The following is a 26,905-nucleotide window of genomic DNA, read 5'->3' on the forward strand; positions in this document are numbered from 1 at the left end:
AGAGTCAGTAGAACTGAGACAGAATACATGGGTGTGAATGAGAGAAACCCAGGTGTAGAGGTGAAGTTGCAAGGAACAGAGGTAGTGAGGGGAGTGTAAATACCTGGAATCAACCATCCAAAGTGATAGGCAATGCACAAGAGAGGTATAGAAGAGAGTGTAAGAAGGGTGGAGTAGGTGGAGATGAGTGTCAGGGGTGATTTGTTACCGAAGACAAAAAACAAGAATGACAGGGAAGTTTGACAAAATAGTAAAAGTGATGTATGGTTTGGGGATAGTGGCTTTAATGAAAAGACAAGAGGCAGAGGTGGAGGTTGCAGAGTTTAAGGTATTCATTGGGAGTGAGCAGGAGGGACAATATTAGAAACGAGTATTTCAGAGGGACAGCTCAGGTTCAGCAGGTTGAAGAAAAGTCAGAGAGGCAAGGCAGAACATGTGTAGAGAATGTGAATATATCGCACAAAAGATGTTGAATATAGAGCTGCCAGGCAGGAGGAAAACACAAAGACCAGAGAAAAGATTCATGGATGTTGTGAAAGAGGACTTACAGAGGCTCGGTGTGACAGGAAAGTAGTACACATAGGGTGAGATGGGGCAGATGATCCACAAGGAAGCAGCCGAAGGAAGAAATTAAAGAAGTTGGACTGTCACTCTAACAAAATAGGGAAGTTTAGATCATCCACTGTATATAAGATATTATCCATAGATATACCACAAAATAATGTTCAGTCTTAACATATTTATTGGTATTCATTTATCACTGTCCATTTCACACGTCCGATTCTCAAAAAAACAACAAAAACCCCTACGTCAGGGTTTACGTCATCACCGGTGCCCGTCGACCAATCCACTGTGGCAATGCGCTTTGCTCGCTTCCGTAAATATTTGGCGGGAGATGTAAGAAGTAAGACAGGAAGTTGTACTTGTTTTTGCTGTTTGATTAATAAAACAACAACAAAAGAGCAACACTCCTATTCTAAGAATGGATGAGCACAGTTCCGTGCAAACAGTGGACTGGAAGAAGACTAAGGAGGCGGCGGCAAACTTCCGACGGTTGCTACTTTGTTCCAAATGGTAAGTAAACGTTAAGTGCAGTACAGAGTGGCAAGCTAACCCTGCGTCGTCTACGAGTACTGGAAGTCAGGCTAAACTGGGTTTTTTTATGTGTTTAGGTAGCAGCAAAAGTAACGAAGTGTTGTCTTACACTTAAAGTGGTACAAATATGTAAACATTTACAAATATGTAAATGTTAGTTTGGTATGTTTGTTTAGTCGAACAGTGGCCTGATGCTTATAGAGAAATGCAAAGCAACATGGAAGAAACTTAACCGTGTCCCTAGTCTTGTCCATTATCGTTAACTTTTCATTTGAAACCTCACTTTCAATTCATCCTTAATTAACACACGTGCGGCAATGCCATGAAATGTTGAAGACCTCTGTGCAGCAATGAGAAAACACCACGCAGCCTGCACTTCAACGATGAAAGCTTCCAAAATATAACCTGGTAAACAGTGCCATCACAATAAACCACAGATAATAAACCTGTAACTCGGGCACAGCAAATTACGGTATAGCGGCGATAACGCCTGCAGCACCTGCCAATGAACACTCTGGCATGTTTTGCTAAGCGATCTGGCGCCGAATAAGTGAGAGACAACAGCACAAAGCGTAGTAAAAACAGAGAGTGATGTGCTGCTTAAAATTGTATTTGACTGTGCTTGTAGCTGTGATGGAGTTCGGGTGATTATTTTTGCATATCGCAAGGTCCCGGACTGCCCCAGAGTGTAAGTTGCTAAACATCCAGGACTATGTGCTTTTGTTTTTATGATGGTAATGCACTTTGTGTTAAGGGTTTCAGGGTCTTGTAAAGTTCAGATTTTACACATTTGGCTCAAAAAGTATTGCAGCACCCTGTATTCCTAATAAGGCTATTGTAAAGGCACTTATGCAAATTTGCCTTACGTTTTTTTTAATCCCACTTTAAATTAATTTGTGGGTCTTGGGGGTATACAACCGTTGGCCAACTAACCTCTTTTTTTGTCTGTTTTGTTCTCTTTTTTCCCCCCCAGTTCAGATTTGATGAAGGAACCTGTTTGCTTAGGTTTATGTGAGCATATGCTGTGCAGGTAATGTATGAACTTAAGTGTATTCTAACCAATTAAACACCAATAGGACACCAATAGACAGCTTTAGCTAATAAGACTAATGGGTCAATTTCATTTGGTACACCTAAATGATTTTTAACACCTGCAGTATGTTTTGCCTTCATCACAGATTACAATGTGAGCATAGTCTTGCCTCCCCTCTCAGATACTATAGTGCTTTTCACACATTCACTGTAGCCTTGAAGTTTTAGACATCAGTTATTAGAGTTAGTGGAGAAAACACATATATCCAAAGCAGCTGGATTTTCCACATTTTAACCTGGCAGGTGCCCAATACAAAAACCTATGCGATGATGGTTTATGCCACTGTGCGAACAATGCAGGTAGTAGTCTGGTGCCTTTATTGCTAGTGAGTGGGCATAATGTGTTCCCTCCTTCATGCTAACACAAAAAGTATTTCAAGTAGTTTCAGTCCATCTCAAACAGGAATTTTTTTTTCTGTGTGGTACATGTTGGAAGTTGAAATGTTGACAGTATCCCAACCTAATTCCCCTGAAATTGTCTGGAGCGGATGTGTGAAAGTGGCTACTGAGTGAATTAATGTCTGCATGCTTAAACAACAGCCCGAATTTTATTCTTCTTTTTATGACTGGATGTTCTTTAAAAGTGAAGGAATAACCATTCTGTAATTCTTCTTACTGAGCTGTAGTGTGGACTCCTAATATGGGGTATATTTATTCCTCAGGTCCTGTGCTGGGCCACGTGCAGGAGATGGCTGTGTGGTATGTCACAGCCCTGCCTGGGTGAAGGACATCCAAATCAACAGGCAGCTCAGCAGCATCATAGAACTCTTCTGTGGCTTAGAGTCCCTGCTCACTCCTATTAAAAATCCAGGTAGAGGGAAGCTATATATAAAAATATAGCAGGCTAGAAGCATAATTGACAATTTATCTTTCGAAATCCATGTGTTTTGGTTCGTTCGGTTCACCACGCTCATCCTTCCACACCCTCCTCTATCACTTGTTGACTGAAATGTTCAAACATTTTTCTCCACTAATCTGGTCTGTGATTGACAGGGTTAGTGGCTTGTTTCTTTGGTTTATTATATTTATTGCCCATCTGGCACCCACGTAATTGCACTAATTATGCAGTGCAATTATCCATGTTAGTGTTTATTTTGCAAGTAGATCTCAGCTTTGAAGAAGAATTTCAGAAGGGCTTTCAAAGCCATGTAGTTAATATGGGAACAAATCTACACGTTGTTGTCAGTGTTCACGAAAACAACTAAAGATGTAGAAAGCAAACGAGGTGCTCCAATACGTCTTTCATATGTTAGCATTATTATTTCACTACACCTAATAAGCTGTGCAGTTTCTGTTTATGAGGGATTTTTTTTTCTGCTATTTTTTTTTCTTTTGCTTTCTTGCGTTTTATTAGGATCCCATTAGCAGTAGCGTTAGTGTTTGCTATTTTACCTTGAGCCTTTTATTCATTAATATGTGTATGTTTATGTACTCGTATGTAACCACTGTAACACACTAAACGACCAGCCTTGAAATGCAACTAATACTGAAGTTCAATTAAAAGAAAGCATGGAAAAAAGGTCACCATCAAACCACCCCAAATTATACATTAAGAACAGTTCCTCAAAGATCGATGTTAAACTTTCAAGATTTCAGTATATAAATTATTCTTAATTAGCTTGAATAGTTCCATGTGATAATTTTTGTTAGCACTGTGTTTTCACATATATTTCTTTGTTTTTTTTTTTCTTTTCATACTTCATTGTAGACTCATCTGTGGCTGAGATTCAGCCTGATGGCCCTGTACCTAAAAACAACAAGAAGAATTTTAAAATCTGGTTCAGTCCCCGCAGCCGCAAGGTACGCTGCACAGTCGAAAAGGCTGCAGAGATCACCGTACCGGACAACAGGTCTCCTGGAGAAACATCTGCAGCACAGCAAGACACCCTCACTGCTCAATGCCAGGACCTGTCAGTTTTCAATTTCACCTCGTCCTCCCAAGACTCCGGCTCCTCTTCTTCTCAAAGATGCAACGGTGAAACAAAAAACGACAGGAAGAAGAGGTCAACTAAGAAAAATGCTACCAGCAGGAATGTGCCGGTGCAAGGAGCCACCAGAACCACACGAAAACAGACGAAGCAAAATCTGAAGAAGAAAAGGTTGGAAGCCATAAACCAGCAATGGGGCATCTCAGAAGAGGCTCATCTCTCTGAAAATGAGCAGGTGTGTGCTGATGGAGCAAGAAGGTCCAGTAAAAGGGTTTCATTCCTAAGCCCTGATGGGCCTCAGCCTGAGATGGCACAGCGGAGCACTGATAAACTCAGTCCTGCCAGGAGCACAGTGAGAGAGAGTCTCTCACAAGGCAGCGAGACTGTACTGAATTGCCAAACTGAACTTGTTCAACCCTTGCCGGAAAGTGCCTTTCAGCATGACCAGCTGTCTGCAGATGTACCCAAACCAAATGATAACCCCAAAAATCACAAGAACGTGTCTCCTTCCAAGCATTCCTCAAAAAGATCTAGGACCGAAGACAGAAACAGCACTTTGGACAACACTCCAAAAAGACCAAGACCTTCTCCAGGCAGAAGGGGGAGAAAATCATTGAGTCCGATCTCTCCAGTTGTGCTAAATCCTCCATCTCTGACTACCCCTAAGAGCACCAAAAAGTCCAGAAAAGAGGGCAGAGACAGCCCCTCTGTTCAAGCCAGCCCCTCCACAGAAAGTTACAGGAGATCTTCCTGTTTTAATGGTGCATCTGTTGGACGGTCCAGTCCAGGAAGCCCTGCAGTTATGAAGAGGAACCACAAGGGAGAGACCCTGCTTCATCTAGCTGCAATCAAGGTCATAAAGTGTTGGCATGATTCACTTTATTTACTCAATTTTCTGTTATATTCTAGGTGTGAAAATAACTGCAGGAGACTGCAAGAATAAAATCTGTGCACAGTGTTCCTAAAAAAAATGAGATATTAAAATGGTAAACAATTATAATTTCACTCATTTTAGCTCAGTAATGCTGTTCTTGGGTTAGGACATTTTGCAGAAATAAAAATCATGAAAATTAGTGAGTGCAAGGAGCAAACCTGGCATTTCCTGTTTATTCTTTTTTCTTCTTTAAAAAAAAATTACAGATATATAATTAAATATTCTCCCTTACTGTGGAGTTGAGTATATTTGGCTGTATTAGATCAGGCAGCCATATTCCACTCTATTGAGACTAAACTGTCTTATAGTAATCCTTGTAAACATAGCTGTAATCCTTCCCTGGATCCCAGACAAAGCAATCAATGGCCCACTGTTGAGTGATTGATAAACCAGAGAGCTTTGGTTTACTGAGATCAGCTGCTGTGTTTAAAGGTTTGCATTTACAGGTCTGTAGTTCTGACCCCAGGTTTGTTATTATCTTTTGGTCTTTGCAGGGAGATGTAGAGGCTGTCAAGGATCTTCTGGATCAGGGGGCTGACCCCAATCTAAAAGATAATGCGGGGTGGACACCTCTGGTAGGTGATGAATTTGTTAGTCTCATTTGTTGTTACACTGTTTCTTCAGCAATGTAGCATTTGTTTACACACAATCGTGTTTTGTTTTTTTTAACTTATTTTGATGACAAATAATTGGCGTCACTACAGTGACTTTTTCCACATAGGTTTTCGTATAGACTTTAACTTTACTTCTATAATGTTTGCTACTTATTATTATTGTTATTAAAGCTAAATATTTGGATTTCTTCCTCCTTGGTTACTCATATTTCTACTATATGAATGTCCCTCTTTTGCTATCCCTATTTTCTGTTTGTTTTTAAAATGTAAGCATCTGCACTGTTTGTGTGACTGGCATAATAAGGGCCAGATTGACTAAGCAGGGCAAATTGGCACTAGTTTGCAATCAGAGAAAAGCACAGATAGGAGAGGAAATTTCAGATGGTGATGTTAAACAATGCATAAATTTATGATCAAAAGCACAGTGAGTTCATTATAATAATAATGATCGGAAGTCTACCAAGAGCAGTGCAAATTGGCATGCGGTCACAAACAAGCAGACCTGATAAGGTTACAAGTAATCTAGTAACAGCACAAGCATAGCTTGTTAATTGAATCAAACATAATACAAGAAAAGTTTTTAGCTTCTATGGATTTGTTTCTTTCAGGAAACACCAGCCCAGTGTAAGGAGAATGTGGTTGCAAAAGTCACAAACATGACAACAACCAGCCTCTGGAACAAAACTCTGATTAAGATTAAATAAGGGGGGAGGCACTTTTGCAGAAGTTTCATTTTTATTATTTTTTTTATGTCAAACTCTGAAATCTGGTGAAACATTGTGCAGTCACTAAATTGGAAATTTAAATATCATTAACCTGAAGATTTCTTTTGTTTTTAGTGTGCATATGAGATGAAGCTATGCGACACTTGAAAGTAAAGCCCTGCATGACTTCAGGAATAGGTCCAGCTTCCAAATGGCAGGGTGGCAGACCTTTTGTTGCTGCCAATATTGCATTAGTTCCTCTACCAGGGTTGACTTTTTCATCCTTCAAGATAGAGGAATATAGTTCTTTGAAAAGTAATATGTTCTGATGACACAAGGGGCTATTTTTGTGGTGGTACCTCCTCAGCAACAATCACAGGCATGTTATTTTATCAGTTTAACCTCAAGTTGCTGCCACATGATAAGCTGGAAACGCCTCGACAGCTGCTCGAGACTGAGTGTGTGTTTGCGTCTTTATTGCAGCACTTTATGTCAAGATGTTCCACTCAAACTTGAGTTTTCAATTTGAGTTTTGACAGTTCTCAGCTGATCATTCAAATTGCTACCAGTAAGCTTAATGCTAGAACTATTCAAATGTGTGTATTTGTATATATGTGGGAAGGTTGGTAGCTATAAGCCTTGATATGCTACAGCCACTATGACATTACCATTGTGTTTTTCCAAACCTCTGTTAGCACCATTGTAGTTTTTAACCTAGCCAATTGTAGAGCCAGAGCATTTCAGCTAGGGCTGGGCCATATTATACCGTTCACGGTAATACCGGTATAATGTTAGGCTACGATAGGAAAATGAAATATCGCGATAGAATATGAGTAAAACGCGCATGCGCAGTGCCTTTGTTTTCATACGCACATGGCCGATTGTTGAGTGAAACAGATGAACCAGAATTGGTTTGTAAATATGGTGCAACTTCAGTGATGTGGAACTGGTTTGGTGTTTGTCCGTCAGATACACGACAAAGCACATTTTTTTTGCAGAACATGCAAGCGGCCGTCGGACTAAGATGCCCTTAAATCTGGGAGTAATCTGGGTCCTAAACTCCGTAAACTTCAGGTCAAACGAACACTGCAGCATCACTAAGAGTTAAAAACTGTCTAAATTCTTTCATCTTTAATAAAACGATCAGCATTGCTGCTTTACCAGGTGTAACTATGAAGTTTAACTTCCAGGCATCCATGAAAACAAAATGTATTACATTTAACGGAGTTAGAAGCTAGCAGGAAGCTAGCGGAAGTTAGCTCGCTAGTTTCGCTAGTTACCTAAGCATGATATTGCATGTTCTGACTGAGAGATTTCTGAAAAAAATCAAACGTACAGCTCTGCTATCACTTCCAACATAAATGAAGTTAGAAAACTAAACAGCAGTGATGTTTGTAAAGTTACTGAAGTTGGGCTAGCTGGTATATAATTATGTGCTACGTGATCGCTAGCGACACAGCTATGTTAGCATAACATAAACAGTGAAGCTGGAGGACGAACACTAACACTTTTCCACTTATAAAAGTTAACGTTAAGGTTCCTCATGGTTAGAGACAAATGCAATCGCATGGCAGGATGCTGTAAAAGGACCAATCTTCAGTCAGGAGAACAACTGAGATAATCCATCCACAATACGAGGTTAGTCATTAATATACTGCAACAACATGGGAATAGAGCCGCTGCCAGAGAATTCAACATTAATGAATCAATGGTACAGAAGTGGAGGAAGCAAGAAGAATGAGTTTAATAAAGTTTGATTTATCTGACTGCTTTGTTTCGCTTAATGTGCCTTATAATCCCGTGCACCTTATGGTCCGAAAAATACGTACTGCACACTGCAGTTTAATGTTGCAAAGCACCTCTTTTTAACTTCAGTGGATATTATACATGGTTATGCTCAGGATATGTCAGCCCATTTCTACTGGAAATGCCTTTTGGTTAAACTTTCAGCAAGGAATTTGCATTTGCACTGTTACATTTTTATAAAGCTTTAATGTACATAAAAACCAGCTTCATGTTTAAGTGAAAATAAATGATAGGTTGTCTTTTTGCGCTAGTAATGTTGTGGAGTTGTATTTTGTCTCGCATCAATTATATCGTCAGTTATATCGTTATCGCAAATTTTCAAATATATATCGTGATAAATATTTTTGGCCATATCGCCCTGCTCTAATTTCAGCTTGTTACATGTTTCTCTCTGTATTTGTGAAGTTTAGAACAAACAAAATGAAGCCAATTTCAGCATGCACTTTATGAATCCATGGATTTGGTTCCAAACTGGGTGTAAAATAAACATTTGTCCAGATGGCCAGTACTACAAAAAACTTGGAAGTGTCCCAGCAATACATGAAACAGTTGTCACAAATAAGAGGCATGTTTTCATTTCTAGTCCCTGATGATGATGATGATGATTAAAATGATGATAGATGAGGCATATTCTTCTTAATATTTGCTCATTCAGGTGGCAAATCATTTTTACAGTCATTGAGGAGAAATAACTGCACAGCCCTTGGCTTAATAGCTTAGACTACCTGACCCAAATAAAAATAAACTGGAACAAAAAGCCAGTTTCTTAATAAATGCATTAGCTGCTCAAGTTATTTAAAGCATAATGCTGTGTTTAATCACTCTGCAGTTGTTTGAGTGTGTCTTAATTGCATTTCTGGTGAAATTCTCAGGCTGAACTTTAACTTTGTCAAATTAATCCTTTGCAAAGGCGAAGACTTAAAAACAGACGAACATTAAGGCACCCATCTTCTTAATTTTAGAAAGCAGAAAACTGGGGCAGGACATATTTATGCATACTTCCCAGATGTTATTACTCAGCAAAACTTATTTCGTATCAGTTTTAAAAAATGCTTTATTACACTGTAAGATCTGAGGCATATTGTCAGATCGAAAAGAAGCAGTATAACTTTTGAGCTTTACTACTTTGTTTCAGCATGAAGCATGTAACCTGGGTCATCTGGCAGTTGTGGAACTACTGGTCTCAATGGGAGCCCTCTTGAACACGCCTGGGTATGAGAACGACTCCCCACTACACGATGCTGTCAGGAATGGACATTCATCTATTGTAAAGCTACTATTGCAGCTTGGCGCCTCACAGAACGTATTGTAAGTTGCTTTAAGTGTTTCACAATACTGCGTTTTCATTTGGGTGTCCATTGCTACATTGACTTTATTCTGTGCGACGTTGGTGTTTCGTAACAGTGTTTTAAGTTCTGACCTAAAGGCCCAGTGAAGAGCAGTGGAGCTCAAAATCTCACTTTTATTTAAGTGCCATGAATGAGTGGAAACTAAAGCCCCACAGTTGTGAGGGCTGTTTATTTTTTGTTGAATTCTTTTTCAGTGGCCCGAAGGTTTGACATGAAAACAAGAGTTTCTAGTCTTGTCTTCAAAGCCAAACTTTTAACCTAGTATTTAAACACATTTTGGCCACTTTTTAACTGCATTTACAACAAGATGGAAGTTCTTTTTTTAAACTCTTATTGGCAGCAGTGTCCTCTAGAGTAGTTGTGAAACTGTATGGCAGGTCCCTCCTAATGTATTGTAGAGCCAGTGCACAGTGTGTGTTACCTGTTGAAGGTATGTAATAAAATTAAGTTGAATTAATATTAAAATAAAAAAAATACACTGCTCTTAAAAAAGGAGCACTCAATTATCCATAGTATAACCTAAAGTTGGTTAAACTTCAGAGCAATTCATCTTAATCAAGTTAGGAAGCATTAAGAGTGTGGAGATGTCATTGCAGTGGTGAATATTTAGATATTTTGCTGCCTGTAGCATCATCTGGCATGACCAGTTTGGCAGTGGATCAGTAATGCTCTGGGAAGGCATATCCTTGGTGAATGCCAGTTGAGTAGCACGGTCCTGGGTTGTGAGCACAGGTCCCACTAAAGGACGTCAGCACTTCATTCCATGTTTATGCAGTCTGTTTTTTGACAGTTTGGTCAGAAACATGTATAAAAGTAGCCAGCTGGAGGTTATTTTGCAGAACTGTGGCATTGCTCCTCATTTTCCTCATTGCACAAAGGAGCAGATACTCATATGACTGCTGATTTGTGCCTCACAGTAGTCTTTTCCAGCTCTCCTCATGTAATGGCCCAGATCTCCTCCATACATTTGAGAATATGCTGGCAGACACAGCAGACCTTCTTGGGATGGCTCATGTGGATGTGCCATCTTGAAGCAGGTAGAGTTCCTGTGCAACATGAATGGGCTGCAGGTACCATCTAATGCTACCACTAGTGAAAGAACACTAGCAAAAAGCAAAACTAGAGAAAAGTCAGTCAGGAGGGATAAGAGAAGAGCAATGATTTATGCCACAACCTGCAAAATCATTCCCTTTTTCCCTTCTCGCCTCTCCTGTGCATCCCTTGTTGTGTTCATTTGCACCAAAGCCGATCATATGATTAATGCATCCTAACTGGACAGAAGAAGTTGAACTAACTTTGTGTTAAACTGTGACAATTAAGTCTTTTTTTTTAAGCGTAAAAAACTTTTTGAGCAGTGTAGCTTGCTCAAGCGCTTGTGATGACATTCATTTTGCTAAAAGTGAACTACAGTCCTAATTTAATTGTTGATGATGACTAAAACAATTTAGGCAAATATTCTTTTCGATATGCTTTTTTTTTGTGTGTGTGTGTGTGAATGGATAAAGAAAAAAGTTAGAGAATCAATGCCTTTGACAAATTAAATCACAGCTATATAGTGTTCCTGGAAAGAGACGTTATCTTTTGATGATATGATCTCTTATTGGACACACACACACACACACACACACACACACACACACACACACACACACACACACACACACACACACACAACTGAAGCATAAATCTAAAAAGAAACAGAACATTTACACCAAGTTAATATTTACTGCATGCCTATTGTGTTTCCTGGCATTACATCATAGTGGTGTTTCTGTCCTACTGGACCACTGCTTTTTTTTTTTTTTCTCCCCCACTTCCTCAATAAATTTTCAAAGACTTGTTTCTCAGTCATCATACAAGACATTCAGCTTTTTGGGAGTTACATAGTACATAGGTGGACAGATGTAAAATTCAGTGCTGATTGTTTGTTAATCAGTTGATGCCATATGAGCTCTTCCGGCTTGTGGAAGTACATTGTCAATAATGAGGACGGGAACTGACTAATCCTTATGATGACTAATTAATCAGACTTGGTACTTTGATCAGATGATCAGCTCTTTTACAGTCTTATAATCAATGAATACCTATCATACTTTGTTTGTTTTTGTCTTTAGTTGTGTTTGTTTCATAACTTTGATTTACATTTGTTCTTTTTTGCCTTATTACTTGTCTGCAAGGAAAACGGGCAGGGATATTCTGTGAGGTTTTAGGTTTATTTTTTTGAATGTCAGTACAGATGTAATTGTTTTCAGGTCAACAAGCAGGTTACCACAATAACTGAAAGCACCCTCAGCATACTTGACTGTAATTCTAGGAACATTTAAAAGATCTGCACCTGATGACCGGAGAGGTGTGATTGGGTTATAAACAGTGAGCCATTCACAGATGTGCTGGGGGGCAAACCGTCGAAAGCTTTGTGAACTAATAAAAGGATTTTAAGAGTATTCCTTTATTGTACTGTGAGCCAGTGAAGTGAATTCAGTACTGGGGTAATATGGTCAATTTTCCTCTTACCTGGAAGGCCTCTGAGTAACCAACTGAATCATAAAGCCAGAATTAAAATGTCACGATTACCAGCGTCGTAGGCAGCTGTAAGATCAAGCAAGACTAAGAAAGAAACTGAGTCACTGTTAATCTACATGTCATTAACTTTAGTACGAGAGTTTCTGTGATCCCTGATTGGTTCTTTAAATAAAGACTGTAAGTTGAAAGGTTTTATTTAAGAGTTGGTTTTTTTTTTTTTTATTAATATAATAGTTTACAACCTCAAGATGTTCGGACTTCTCGGACAGAGAAAATGCAAGCCTTCGTTCTACTGGTCTGATCTCTGTATTGCAATGTAATAAAATAGGCACTTCAGTGTGAAATAATAATGCAGGCCTACATTAGACGATAAGTGAATCCATGAAGCCATGTGGGCATTGGCATCCAGAAACTTATCAATATTCATTCCTATTCAGGATCCGAGATCAATATAGTTCCTGTCCTAGCTTCTCTTCCTTACCATGCAGAATCACACACATGCACAGAGGACACAAGCTAAGACATCTGCCAGTGCAGTCCCTAATGGACTGACTGGCACACAGCTCGGGGTTTAGAGGCACAGATCTTCGTTTTTCCTCCGTTGATGTTTGTGTGCAAGTAGAGCTTGAATGATTCAGCTGCATTTTGTTGTTGTTTAGTCACAGTTCTATAAATCACTTGGTGCCAGAGTCCACTTTATATCTAGCTCAACTTTTGATTAATCTGACTGAAGTCTGAAATACTGAAGGAAGTCTTAAAAGAGACAAACTATCAATTGAGTACCTTTTAATATATTTAAGCGATATCTGCTTTGTCACAACATGTATTTTCTGAGACCGCTTTAAAGTATGAGCTTCTAAATGTATACCAGGGCAGGACATCTGTAAACTTAAGAGGAGGCCTGAAGAATTTTGCTTAGCATACAATAAGCTTTTAGATTTCACTGTTTATGTTTAGGTCAATGCAGTGTGAAAATAAATTTGTACTAATGAGACATGGGCAACAAGGTACCCGATATATTTAAATTGACTAAGTCGTAATGACCACATTAAGCCGGAAGCACTGAATCCATACAGACATTAATTAACATCACCTGGAAGCCTTGTACTAACATGCCATTGGGTATAATTAAATACACAGGGGTACGACAAACTCGCAATGACATTCATCAAATGCTAGTAATTGGTCATTACATCACTCTTTGTCACTCTTTACACTTACTAGTATAGGACATAGTATATATATGTATGTGTGTGTGTGTGTGTGTGTGTGTGTGTGTGTGTATGTATGTATGTATCCATACAGTTTATATACTGACTTTTTTTGGTTTTATACAGATTTTAGTGATTTTAATATAGCTAAATTAAAGTTAATTAAAATTAATCATAACTCTAGGGATGTTGTTTAGATATTTTGCACTGAAATTATGATGCAGGTGCACAAGTATGATGATGATAGTATCGGCAAGCCAAAAACTGGTGGTTATAAAACATTAAGGACTACAGTAATACACCAATCAGAAAAGTCAGGAAGATGGCAAACAATGTAAAGAATGCAGGTCACAGTGTTCCAAAAATAGCTTTTCAGCCGTTTTAATGGAATGGAAGGTAATTCATCATTTTTGTTAGCCCTCAAGGAGACAGTCTGTTTTGGTGAGTTGACCTAAGTGTGAAAAGAAGCTTTGCTTGTTTACAAGAAGACCTCAGAGGGCACCTTTGACATGACAACTTCCAGTTAATGGATGTCATTTTCTTGCTCTTTGAAATGTACTCCATAATGCATACCGTCTTTTCAGTTGCATTCTCTTGTCATAACAAAGTGCATTGCTCCGATCCTGTTTTGGCTTTTATGCACTGGACTATCGTTTTTGTGCAGTCACAAAGTTTGAAATATTGTTAGCAGTTTGAAGAAGGGTGTAGCTAAAAGCATCAAAAGAACTCTTAAAGCTGTACTCAACATTATTTGTGATTATGGTTTGGTGTTAATGAAGGGCATTTGCAAAAAATAAAATAAAATCACAGTGCGGTACTTTTAAAAAGTTAAGTGAAAGTGTTTGGGAAGTCTAACATAGCAGTGTTGGCTGTAAGGTGATCAGAACAAATTTCAAAAGATGGAAATTTAACTAATTGTCTTTGATTTGAAGAAAAAATACTGCCTCTTCATTTCACTCTTCATACTTGCTGCTAATGTGATTTTGGGCAGAAATGGTTTAAACTGTATAGAAACTGTAGATACCAAGTAAGGCAACAGTCTTTTAAGGTTTATATCAAGAAGTAAATGGGTTAAAAAGCTTTTATCAGTGTTTGTGTTGTTTTAACAAAGTGGAGTTAGGAATGAAAAATGTATTTGGTAGAAAGGCTCAGAATGTCAGGGATGAACCATTTGTAGCATGCAACACATTTTATGTAATGAGCGCATAACTGAAATCTGCTTGCTGTGGTCAAAAAGATCCACTATAACTTAAAACTTTCTAGGATAACCTACCACTATACCTGTGACTATATTAGATAGTCACAGGTATAGTGGACGCCTACTAGAACCACCCTCACCTTCCACCCACTTGTGTGCTTGAGCAGAGGCCTGTGGAAGAGTATTTGTGACTTTACCTCCTTCTCTACTTTTTGTTTTATTTGTAGATATTCTTCTCACGTGCTGCTGCTTAAACCAGCTTGTGTGTGTGCGTATGTTTAAGTGTCAGGGACATTTTATGTTTGTTTGTATTTGTGTGCATATGGAGCTGGGGGTATGAATCCAAATGAAATATTTTATGGACCAGTGGACCTATTAATTGTCCCCCAGGTGTTATCTTTGCTGACGCCTAATCTTTTAGAGACGACCTGCTGGGCTTGGTTCTTCTTTGTCTCCTTTCCTCCTCCTGTGCCTTTCGTGATTCCTTTCTCCGCCCCCCTTTTCATCAAGGTGACCCAAGTCTTGTTTCATGCAGATTTCCTCAAACGTAAAGACGCATACTTTAAAGCTGTCCGCTTTGTAACCAAGGGAGGCTGTTTCATCGTCTTTGAGTCTCTGCACATAATAGTGCTTTTTGAGATGCAAAGCCTCCATTAGACACGCTGTTCTAGAAGGTTACCATGTATCAAAATTAAAACACATTCAGTATGCAGCCTTTTGATATTAATTGCTTTGCATTTAGTGAGTGTTATGATGTGACCTATGCTTGAAGTATAGGACAGACTTCAGCTTAACCTTATATCGAACTGTTACGCACTAGTGAGTGATTGACACACACTGTTGCACAGAGTTCACAGAGCAAGCAGGATGTGGCATTGCCAATTTTTTTTTTTTTTTTTTTTTTTTTTTTTTTAGCAAATATTTGAAACTGAATTTGCACAGATTGGGACTAAATGATGAAATGGGGCGATGATCTGATTTGAAAACATGATCTCCTTAAAAACTTAAACTAAAACAAGTATTAAAAGGATCCTTTCAAAGGTACGACACTGTGGATGGAGCCTTCAGAGCAGGTTCCCAAGACTCTAGAGCTCCTGGCTAAGGAAGTGCAGCCAGCTGAGTCTGAATCATTTTTATAATAATATGTGTTTACAATATTGCATGTAATATATATTCTTGGGCTGTTTTTTGTTTCCTAATGGAAATTTACTAGTGCATTGCTCATTCAAAATGTGACTGTAAAGGTATATCATGACTTACAGCTTACTCAAGATGAGCTTATACAAACAACATGACTGATTAAAGTGCAAGCTGAACCACTCATCCAAATGACTTCAGACTCAGCACTTCACTTCCTTGGATCCCGAGCAATGTTCCTGTGAAAAACAACGGTCTATTTAATGCTTGCACTGATCCATCATGACTAAATAACCCACAAGAGATGCAGGATTACACAGCAAAATATCTTGTTGTTGGTGGTGTTTCCTGGGATTTAGATTTTGTGTGTTGACATGTGTCTGACCTTCCTGGTGGTCACCAGATGGTCTGCAGCACTGCAAGTGAATAAATATATAAGTGTGTGCATATTGTTAGATACTTACACCTTTTATCTTTGTTCCTCTTCATAGAAATCTGTATGGAAAGCGGCCTGCAGATTATGCAGCGAGTCTGGAGATGCTGGAGATTTTCCAAGAAGCCTCAGAAGGAACTCAATATGCAAATGCTCGTATATCTCATAGCCCCTCAGCCAGTCTCTCCGTGGTATGTCGCCATGATGTGAATAGCCCTTTTTGCCTTGAAATGATCAACTCTGGAGCCGAGTTATTATAATGACTATGTTTACTCATATTGCTTAGAATGTTTTTGATTCATCTTCATTTCAGTTAGTTTCCACAGTGGTTTTCTCATTTCAGTTTAGTTTTTATCAGTGTTAGTTGAAATTTGTCTGTATTATGTAATGGTTGGTGATTGTCAGGGTCAAGATTTAAGAAGTTCAGAACAATACAAAAATGGAACATGGCAATGACCAGTGCCTCCTGAAGCTGGCTGTGTTGATTAATTGAACAAAATTAACAGATACTAAAGGCAGAGATATTTCCAGTCATTTTTTTCTGGAAACTTATCTTTTTCCTACAGTTGGTTTTCATTTTCAGATTAGATTTAGTGAACCATAATACATATTCTTGCATTAAAAGCCTCAAAACCTCTAAATTTCTGCTTGTTGTAGGTAAATGACTGTGTGAGGAGGGAACAAACCATAGTGCTTTTGTCCAGCAAGCTCTCGCCAGCTGAACGGCATCAACTGGTCAAACTGGGACAGCTACTGGGAGGGAGGATGGCTGACACATTTTCTGGCTCAGGTATTGTTTGTTTGTACTCCAGGGGATCAACGTTCCAGTCCAAGCCCCTTACAATACTAGCTGCATGACTGCTTTCAGCGTTATTGGTGATGGGCTCTTAACAGCATCATGAATTAAATGCAACTGCCAGCGAACTGCTTGTACAGAAGCTTGTTTAACTGCCAAGCACTTCTACGTGCAGTCAAAATATATATCTGAAGGATAAATTCCAGGCTGAACCTCCTGAGTTATTCAGTAACTAAAAGGTTGTCTCTTGGCCTCATCCAAACATTTACTAAAGATTACATAATGCGGCTACTTCATCAACCTTAGAGATGGTTCACAATCCCAAATGGTCCTTTTGCTACTGAGCCAAGCTTCATAGGCTTTACTGTCTAACACAAATCCATTTTATTGTAAAAGCCAACGTCAGGTGCTTGAGCATTAACACTCGTGAAGGTTCAACAGTAACTAACAAACACTTTTAGAGCTGTATACATCATTGTGATACAGCAGCTCCTTCACTGCTGCATAGTTTATAGCTGAAAGAACACAAGAGAACAAAAGTAATTGAAATCATTCCTCATAAAATGTTTGGAGGTACTGTCAGAGTGATGAATACTCACTAATGAAAAACACAAGTGTGTCTCACGATTCTCCCTCATCTGGCCTGAGGGCTGAGAGTAGGAGCTTCCAATGAACATTTCTCACATTTTGAACTGAAGCCTGCAAATCCACCAAATTCATGGTCAATGCACAATGTAAAAAGGTTTCACCCTGGAGATATAATTATGTTCATTTTGAATTTTTCAACTGTGCTTAATTGTTGATTGAAGAGGCAATAAGCTTGTATTTAATTTTTAATTAACCATAATTATGTGTCCCTTTCTTTTACACAATAAACTATAGAGGTGGGAATCACCATACAACTCACGATACGATATTATCACAATACTTAACGCACCATACGATATTATTGCAATTTTTTACAATATTTTGCGATATTCAGATTCTGTACATAAAGGTAAACTTTATCAATATTCATTTTATCTAATATCAAAGTCTCACACTCAGTCTCTCATTTCAGTCAGTTTTATTGTTGACAAACTGAACGGTTTGTATTACAGTCTAGTCCAATTTAACTGAATGCAACCATCTGGTACAATTATAGCTATTCTGAACTATGCAATTTATGAAAACTATGCAGCCCATTCAGCAACTGAAGAATTTGAAAGTAAATTAAAACAAAATATAATTTTACATTAAATAAAAAAAGTTTTAAACTTAATAAAAATAAAATATGTCTTAAATTAAAATAAGTAAACTGTCATGTTTATTGCTGTCAAAAAAAAAGTTAAACACATTTGGACAGTGAAGGAATGTCAGCATTCTTGCTCAGAAAAAGGAGCTGATCAACATGCTCTGAAGTCAGAGCATGTTCCAGTCCACGAAAAAATTGTTTGTAACAAAATATCGATTTCTGCTGTCCCTGTATCGATACATTATTAGCAAACAAAATATCACGATACTACACAGTATCGATTTTTTCCCCCACCCCTAATAAACTAACACTTGGCCTATTGTGTTGCCATGAAGTGTTTGACAGGTTTTCAGTAAGCTTACTTTTCACCCACTCAAAGTAAGGGACATTAGGGAAGTGTTGGGCAGTGACTAACCTGGAATAAAAACTATTTCATCCAGTTGGGTTTGCGTTGCTAAATCAAAATCACAGATTTTTTTTCCTTTAATGCATAATTACATTGGTTTACCCTTTTACAAATGATTTCATAAAAGATTCACATGTAAATGGCTCTGTCTCATAAAATGCATAACATGCCTACATGTAGTATAAAATTTATTGTATAATCTATAATACTGTTTGGGTAGGAAATGCTGGAAGGCAAAGTGGAAAAACACACTGTCAAAAAGAAAGTGGAGAGGGGACAGATGTTAATAATTGTTCACATTTTCAGATATTTTTTCCCTTAAAGGTAGTGCTGAACTCATGAAAACTGACATAATAAATGTGTCAAAAAAGCAAAAAAACAAAAAGTTTAGAGATAAACTTGAGCTGAGATGAAAAACACTATACTGTTTAAGATAAACTCTCTGTAGTTATATTTTGTTTGTCTCTTTAGATGTGTCAAAAAATCCGTCAAAAATATTCGCTTATTTTTTATTTTTTATTTTTTAGACCTATTATAGACAGGGATTGGATTATTAAAGTGTTTTTTGTTTGTTTGTTGTTGTTTTTTTTTTTTGTTGTTTTTTTTTTAACCAATGGACCAATATGCAAAAACAGAATGGTCAGCTTAGAATTTGGCACAAACAAAAGCTGTGGTGCAGCATACAATGCTACTACTGCACATTCACCTAATGTGTATATAATAGATAATGTTCTTTCTTTCTCTCACCCCCTCGAGGAGTGTGTCAGGTTACATTTCACTGTGTGTTATACTTGTATAACTATGCATTTGACGAATAAAGAACCTTGTACCTTAAAAAATAACCGGACCATGCAGAGAGTGAGATTCACTGCACAGATAAAACCAACATAATCTTGTTCTAAATTGATTGGAAGAGTAAAGTATGGAGAGAGAAAATGAGAGCTTGTGATCTGAAGCGTAATGTGTTCTCTGTCAAACATGGTGGAAGCTGTGTTATGTCATGGACATAATGGATATATAAACATGTATGAAAGGCCGAATTGACAAACATTTAGAATTTCACTATTGCAAAGCCCCCGAATTAAACGACACACTGACTGCATCCTTTCAGATACATTGGTGCAAAATTACCAAAATTTGTGTCACAGGCAAAATGTGGACCTGTATGGACTGGTGTGTGTCTGTTTTCTTTTTCCAGTGAGTCACATTGTGGTACCGGAAGGGCAAATGCCCACCACCTACTCCACCCTTATGGGTCTTCTTGCTGGCTGCTGGATTGTTAGATACAAATGTAAGTACAGAGAAGGCTGTAAACTTTAACAGTCTTTAATTCCTTAATTCACATTAATTCATTTAATGTGTAAGTGTCACTGTTGGAAAATGTATCCAGAATTGTGAATTAAATATTTTTAGATTTACTGATGTCATGACTCTGTATAAAACATAAATGAATAAATTGTTCTGTGATCTTCTAGCTCCGACAGCTCTAATAGCATTAGAATTTAATATGTTGAAAAGTCTTGGACATTTAGAGTAGTATCATTATAATTTAGCAAAAGCAATGTAATTACAGTTACTAAATCTGTCCTGTTATATATTGCTTTTAATAAAGTTCAGTATTGACTGGGCTTCTTGCCCAAAAATAGAAAGAACTTTAATTTGCTACTATCACGTGTTTCCTCACATGCTGCACCGTTACATTTGTACATTGTAAGTTTTGTTTGCAATATACTTAAATACCTTTCATCCAGAAGTAAGTGCCAGATGGCTATTTGTGCTGAGTGGCAAAATTACATGTAAATATTTCTATACCGTACCTGATAAATATATATATATATACATTTGTCACAGAAAAGTCATTAAAGTCTTTCAGAGAGTTTCTAGATATAGAAACAGTATTTCCATTTACATAGAAGTTATGTTTCTTGTAGTTGCTCAGCTTAGTCATTTATCTCCCAAAAGTACAGCACAAATGTTGGTAGCACGGCCTCTGCTTACCTTACAAGACAGCAGAAATACTGAGGTTGCTGATTGCAAGGGAATCCATTCTAATCGGCTTTAACCTATAAGCCTGCAGCAGTAAGGTCACTGCTACAAGCATGATTCATCTAGTCACCTGCTGAGTATTTTTTTTTAATTGCCTGCCCTTTCTTAACATTTCCAAGGAAGACTTCCCAGATGCTTCTACAGAGAAAAAAACAAAACAAAACAATTTGAGATAACAGATTAGCCTCCTGCTCAGTCCCACAGAACATTTTAACAGCCGTCTTTGTTTCAAACAGTGGGCTGTTTGTGATTTTCCATAGGACTGTTTTAGATAATATTTTTATGCGGCTACATTAAGGGACATGTAAACCATTAAAATTGCTGATGTGTTACTTGGTGCTACAATATTATGGTGTTAATTTCTCTCATTTTGGAACCTTTTAAGTGAATTATTCTGTTTTGGGGGTTTTTGGGAAAAGTCCAAATAAAATATACAGGATTTTTTTTCATGCACAACATCCGGTCTCTATGGGAAGATTTAAAGAACATTTAGCAACAAGCAGTTTTCATATCAGATTGTTTGTGCCTGTTGCTCTGTGTGCACACAACTCCTTATGTCTGACGGCCAAGTGAAGTAGGTGGGAATCAATATCACAAGGCCAAATATGACTAGTGATAAAAAGTTGGTCAACTCTTTTGCCTTTTTACCAAGATAAATACCTTGCAAAAAATTTCCTAATCTTGGCTAGTCTCTCTGGTATCCTTGGACCAAGTCAGCAAGCATATGTTCAGAGACAATCAGCTTCACAGGAAGCAGAAAGACTTGCAGTCAAAGAGTTTTCTGGCACCTTGGCATGCCCTTGACTGTTGTATGTGTGGGAATGTGTGAGTGTTACAGTACAGTGCCGTGCATTCCTGTTTCTGTCTCTGCCAGTAAACCAGTTCAACGTTGAATGTGTGTAGTTGTGTCACTGTAACATTTTGAGTGTTTGGACCATATTTATCCCCCCCTCCCCTTTTCTTTTCTCCACGCGGGCTGAGCACTTGACACTTCTTGTCTCCCTTGTGACAGTCACTGTGGCATCCTATCTGTTTCTTTTCCTTGTGTATGTGAGCACACACAAGGAGCTGCATTTTCACTGTCACCTGACTTTGTATGCCATACCTGTCCGCTAAGCCGAGCCCCGGCTTACTTCTTTATCAGACTTGTTTCAGTGCATTGCATTTTGATTGAAATGCACAGTCTCTGTGTGCCTAACAAGGTTATATTCCAACTAAAAGCCTTTTATTAGGGTTTCACTTAAAACTAAAAGACATGTTCAGAACAGTTGAAATGGTTTTGACCAGCATGGGGGAAACACACTAATGTTTTTGCTAGAGTAAAATGAGACTATTATTTACCTCAATCTAATCTCAATTAGCTCGCTTGTAAACCTTTTTTTTTAAATCTTGCATCTACCAGCTGTGTCTGGCAACCTATAGCTAGAAAATGTCCACTTATTGTTTTTGTTTTTTCATCTTATGTGTTTAAACATTAACATTATAACATTTTTCCATTGCGTATTTAATGAAGACATTTCAATGCACAGTCCCTAGTCATAGGAAGACTAAGAGTTCACCTATACATAAGTGACTGCATTTACACAGAAAAGCTAAACTAATAAAGCACATGCAGTTTTACTTTTCTTAACGTTACTGAATGCTCTAAGCAATCAGTGCAGCCTGAAAAAAGTACAACTCTCATTGCAGGTCTCAGAAAACTTCTTGGGGTCAGCTTTTCTACTTAAAGATATGAGATTGGAAGTGTAGGATGCAGAGTTGCCTGTTAGTGTCAATAAAAGCCTACAAAGTCTGGTTGCTTACAGTCTGTTCTCAAGAAAGACTGGTTGGCAGGTCATTCTTTGATCACAAGAACTTTTACAGAAGTTAGATAGGTGCACAAAACTAGCATAGGCCACAAGAGCATTTCTGTAGGTACTGGTGTTCATCATAACGATAAATTACATAACAATGGAGGAAATTCAGGACTTGTGCTATTTTTTCCTAGGAGTTGATGTCAGATGTGGAGGCGTTTCTGAAGAGGAGAAATTTTCAATTTTGATTAGTATGGCTTCATACTGACTTTTGGTATAATGACCATGAGTGCAATGTTGTATCCTGTCTCACTCCTAAAGCGTCTGTATTGGCCTTTAGAACTTCTTATCCATTCGAAATGCCAATACAATTCTTCTTGTCTCATTATAAGAGGACAAGTTTTCGTCAGCTTTTGTCTTTATAATGAGATCGCAGTAACAGTTTGGTCTCACGGTTAGTCAAGAGGGCTGGTTCATCTTACTGCTCACTCAGTAAGGATGGGGATTGAGATGTTTTATGCTCTCTTTCGGAGTATGATTAACAAATATGCTAATGACTCTAAGAAACTAAGTGCTATCGTCCAGAGAGAGATTAACCCCTGTATTTCTGCCCAACTCTTTAGCGGGGTCCTCCTGAAAGAAGTCTGTAATTAAGGGGGGTGAAGAAATGTTACTACTCCTCACCCCTTGTAATGGTGCTGTCACGGTGTACACACACTGATCTGTTCCTGTCATCTTACTCACATATTTGGAAGGTGGAATGTTTGTAAGAGAGAACTTGAGGCAAAGTGTTGCGTATATACCTTGCAAATGTGTCTGTGGAATAGTTTGCATCTCTAACAGTTAGAAGCGTAATGAGAAAACTCAGTGTGTTTGTAATGAAAAACGTTATTCGAGCCAATGCGTATGCTCAGGTGTATTTCCTATCTTCCCACCCCGCCACAGCAAAGTGTCATATTTCCAACCTAATCTAGCTTTAATGTTTAGATATGCCACTTATAAACTGTGGATTTGGGGTTTCTTTTAATATATCCCAAAAATAATGCTCAGTAATAGAACACTTACTGAGAACAGCAGCAGTTTGATCTGTGACATCTTCAGAAGCATTTTTATCTGTGACAGTGAGGGGTCATTAAAATGTGCATGTTTTGTGTTTTTTCCCTCCCCCTTTATCTGCCTTTACTTTTAAAAAGTTTTCTGCCTTTTTAAGATTTTCTTCCTAAGGATTTTTAACAAAAGCTATATCTCTAACACAAAAAATGCCTGGATGCTGACTGTCACACGGTTTTATTTTGACTCCGTAAAACCTCAAGAGACAGAAAGAGATGACGCTCGAATTCTGCTTAATACTTTAAACGGGGGTTGCATCATTAACTCCATCATGCTGTGGGCATCTTTCTCTGTCAACAACGGCAGCTATGCCAATACATGAAATCTTCCAACTTGTGATAAAACAGACTGTCATCCTTGGTGTGCAACACAGCCTTGTCACATTCCCTCAAAGTCAACATAATTAGCTGTAGCTTTAATTTTCTTTGTTCTCTCTCTTTGATGCCAGGGGTGGAGGCATGTCTCCAGGCGGGGAAGTGGGTGCCTGAAGCTGAGCATGAAGCAGGAGAAGGCCCCCAGCGAAGTCGCATCAACAGATGCAGCTTGGTAAGCGAGAAGCACAAAAACAAAGATATGAAATTGATGAATACGCGTTGTTTAAGCTCTCTCTCCTTGGGAAAAATTTGTTTTTCCAGGCAGTGGCATATGGTGATAGTTGATTGTTTTTTTTTTTTTTTGTTTTTTTTGTATAAATCTGTTTTCTGTCGTGAATCATAACATATTTGCTTATTTTAGACACAAATCAATATAAATATAATTAAATTTTTAATCTCTTCAATTCAAATTAGTCTTAATTAAGCTAAGTATTCAAAATTTTTTGTTCTCTCACCCACATGTTTGATTTTGCAGCCAACCGTTTCTGAAAGACAGCAGCTTACCACAAAGCCAAAATTACACTGACATTGTTTCTAACACAACATGAATGACTTACAGTGGCCAAGTCTGTCATGACCTCAGTTTAAAGAAGATATTTTGGCAGGGCTTGAAAATAGCTTTCCCCAACCAATCAGCATGAAACCCGATGGAGCTTGTGCTGTTTTTAGAGAATGGGGGCACTGCATTGTCAAAGCTAATACTGGCAAAAGACTCTTTAGAAGCTGCATTTGCTTCTAAAGGTGCTTTAGTCTGCTTTGTTCAGATTCATTTGTGCAAAAACAAAATTCTATGCACTGTGTATGTACCTGATAAAGTGTTTACCTGTTACCTTGAGGAATTCTCAAGGTATTTTCAGCATGTTCTGGTCATAACCACAAGGAGACACATGTTCCCCCACTCTTTTATAACTCTTTTCTTTTTTCTTTTCCCCCCTCTGATGCAAAATAAATGTTCATTCTTGAAAAACGGTAAAAACCATCAATCAAAATCCTAAATAAAGGACATGCAGAAGCAAAAGTAAAACCCTGCCAACGTATAATAAAGTAATCTTTCTACTCTAAAGACCTGAGAGTGCTAATTTACAACGCAAAACAGCTGAGTTCCTTGATGCTGTGAATAGAACAGTCTCCAGTGGCCTAATTCACTGCTGCTTTAAACCGTAATGCCAAGTGGTTCAGAGCTTGTCTGGAGAACAGTGCTTATAAAAATGTCTTCTGCCGCTGCAGCAAAGAACACAAAGCATCCACACAGGCGCTTGCCTAGATTTAGTAGCAAAGACAATTATTTACCATTTATCTTCACCATAAACAAAAGAGAAGACTTTACTCATTCTGCCACTAAGCTCGTTTGTTTTCAATTTTTAATGAAGGATGATAATAGAGACGTTTTCTCAGCAACACAGTTTTAGTTTGGACGAGCCTTGGACTCTTCAAGGGATGAGGCGGTCTTCAAAGTTTTCACTAATGTCTGTTCCCGTCGTATTTCACAGCTTCCACCACTGTTCGATGGATGTTTCTTCTTCCTTCTTGGCTCTTTTAAGACGCCTACCAAAGATGAGCTCACAAAACTACTCCGGGAGGGAGGAGCTCAGCTACTGAACCGGCAACCCAAGCCAGACAGTGATGTGACTCAAACTGTGAATGCCACAGCCTATCATGCCCTGCCAGGGTCCGACCAGGCCCTTTGCACACATTACATCATCTATGACCCTCAAGCCCCTCACAAGCCGTCAGTAGTGAGACGAGGCAAGGTGTGGTCAGCTCCCACCACCTGGGTCATCAATTGCATCACTGCCTTCAGCCTCCTCCCTGTACCAGACCCTGAACTATTGGTCTAAATTTGTTAAATAATTATGTTTGCACTAAACAACTTACCCATAAGTATGTCCATAATGTGTATGTATGTCTTGTTGTTGTTGTTGTTGTTGTTGTTGTTGTTGTTGTTGTTGTTTAATCTATGCAGATTTAGTGGACATAGTGAGTCATATACAGAATAATAAAACAATAATGTTGCTAATTTTAATGGTCCATACTTACAATGTAAAAATAAAGTACAAATCTGTCTAGAGATAGATGGATAGATATAGATTGTTTTTTCACAAGTCTGAGAATCTGACTTATATACAGTATGATTGAACTTTACAATAGAAGATTTGACACTAATTGATGCCAAAAAAGTGAGGAAACAAAGTTGTGTTGCACACAAATAAAAAAAATAAAAAAATAAAAAGGGAGGGAAAGAGGTTATATTAGAAAACATGGACATAGCCATTTTAACATAACTGTTTTTCTTTGTTTGCTTTTTGATGTAATTAACAGTTATTGCTGGTTATAATGCTGTATTTAAAAAAACAAAAAACAAAAACTCTTGAAATTTTGTTATTAAAAGTTGTTGATGAAATTATTTCTTTCCTTTATCCAAGTGGCAAGCATTATTTACCAGCATTTAAAAGATAAAAAGCTTGGGAGCTGTATATATGAATCAAACAGAGTCTGGATTTACAGATTGGGGTCAGTGATACAGCCTCAAAGTCAATATTTCAAGGAAATGTTCCATTGACCTACTGTCACTGATGACAGACTACCTGATCTGGAGTATGAATCTATTCCTGAAATGAGTAGACAGCACTGTAGTCCAATTGTATACACAGCATAAGTCAAATGTAAGCACAAAAGTAGACTAGGTACAGGTATTATCCCTGGAGATTTAAAGTAAAAGTGTAAAATAACTGATTTATACTTTAGTTTAACAGAAAATGAAACAAATCTGTAACACCTGAAGGCCCCTAAAATTGAAATTAAAAGTATAAGTTTCTATCTGGGACTTATCTTCAGGTCAAGCTTAACTAGTTGCTTGAAGCATGTAACTGATAAACACATCAGTAATTTCCATCTACATTTGGCTTTTCTTGTCATATGGAGTGAGTGCTCCAGTGATGCTTGGTCAACTCATTTGTTTACATTCGGGTCACACATCACCGGCTGCTTGTATCTCCTCCTCATGTGTCTTCACTGTGTTTTTGCCTCAGGTTATAAAACAAGTTTGTTGTTTTCACCTTTAGCAGGAACATTTTACTTACATATTTTGCAAAGTACTGTTCTTTGTTCAGTCATCAAACACC

At 38.1% G+C, this 26,905-nt stretch overlaps 1 protein-coding gene across 1 annotated transcript; it reads left to right on the forward strand.

The window, feature by feature from the left end:
* Window positions 1-876: 876 nt before the first annotated feature.
* Window positions 877-26,184, forward strand: bard1 (BRCA1 associated RING domain 1). Its single transcript, XM_085384543.1, has 11 exons — window positions 877-1,074; window positions 2,069-2,125; window positions 2,850-2,998; window positions 3,896-4,968; window positions 5,544-5,624; window positions 9,309-9,481; window positions 16,083-16,215; window positions 16,682-16,814; window positions 19,659-19,751; window positions 23,858-23,955; window positions 25,274-26,184. The coding sequence occupies exons 1-11, from the start codon at window positions 983-985 to the stop codon at window positions 25,619-25,621; spliced, it is 2,430 nt and encodes an 809-aa protein (XP_085240669.1). The 5' UTR covers window positions 877-982; the 3' UTR covers window positions 25,622-26,184.
* Window positions 26,185-26,905: the final 721 nt, after the last annotated feature.

The sequence above is a fragment of the Rhamphochromis longiceps genome, linkage group LG16, assembly GCF_057381845.1.
Source record: "Rhamphochromis longiceps isolate RC_006_pf linkage group LG16, R_longiceps_female_GT1.1, whole genome shotgun sequence".
Lineage (NCBI taxonomy): Eukaryota > Metazoa > Chordata > Actinopteri > Cichliformes > Cichlidae > Rhamphochromis > Rhamphochromis longiceps.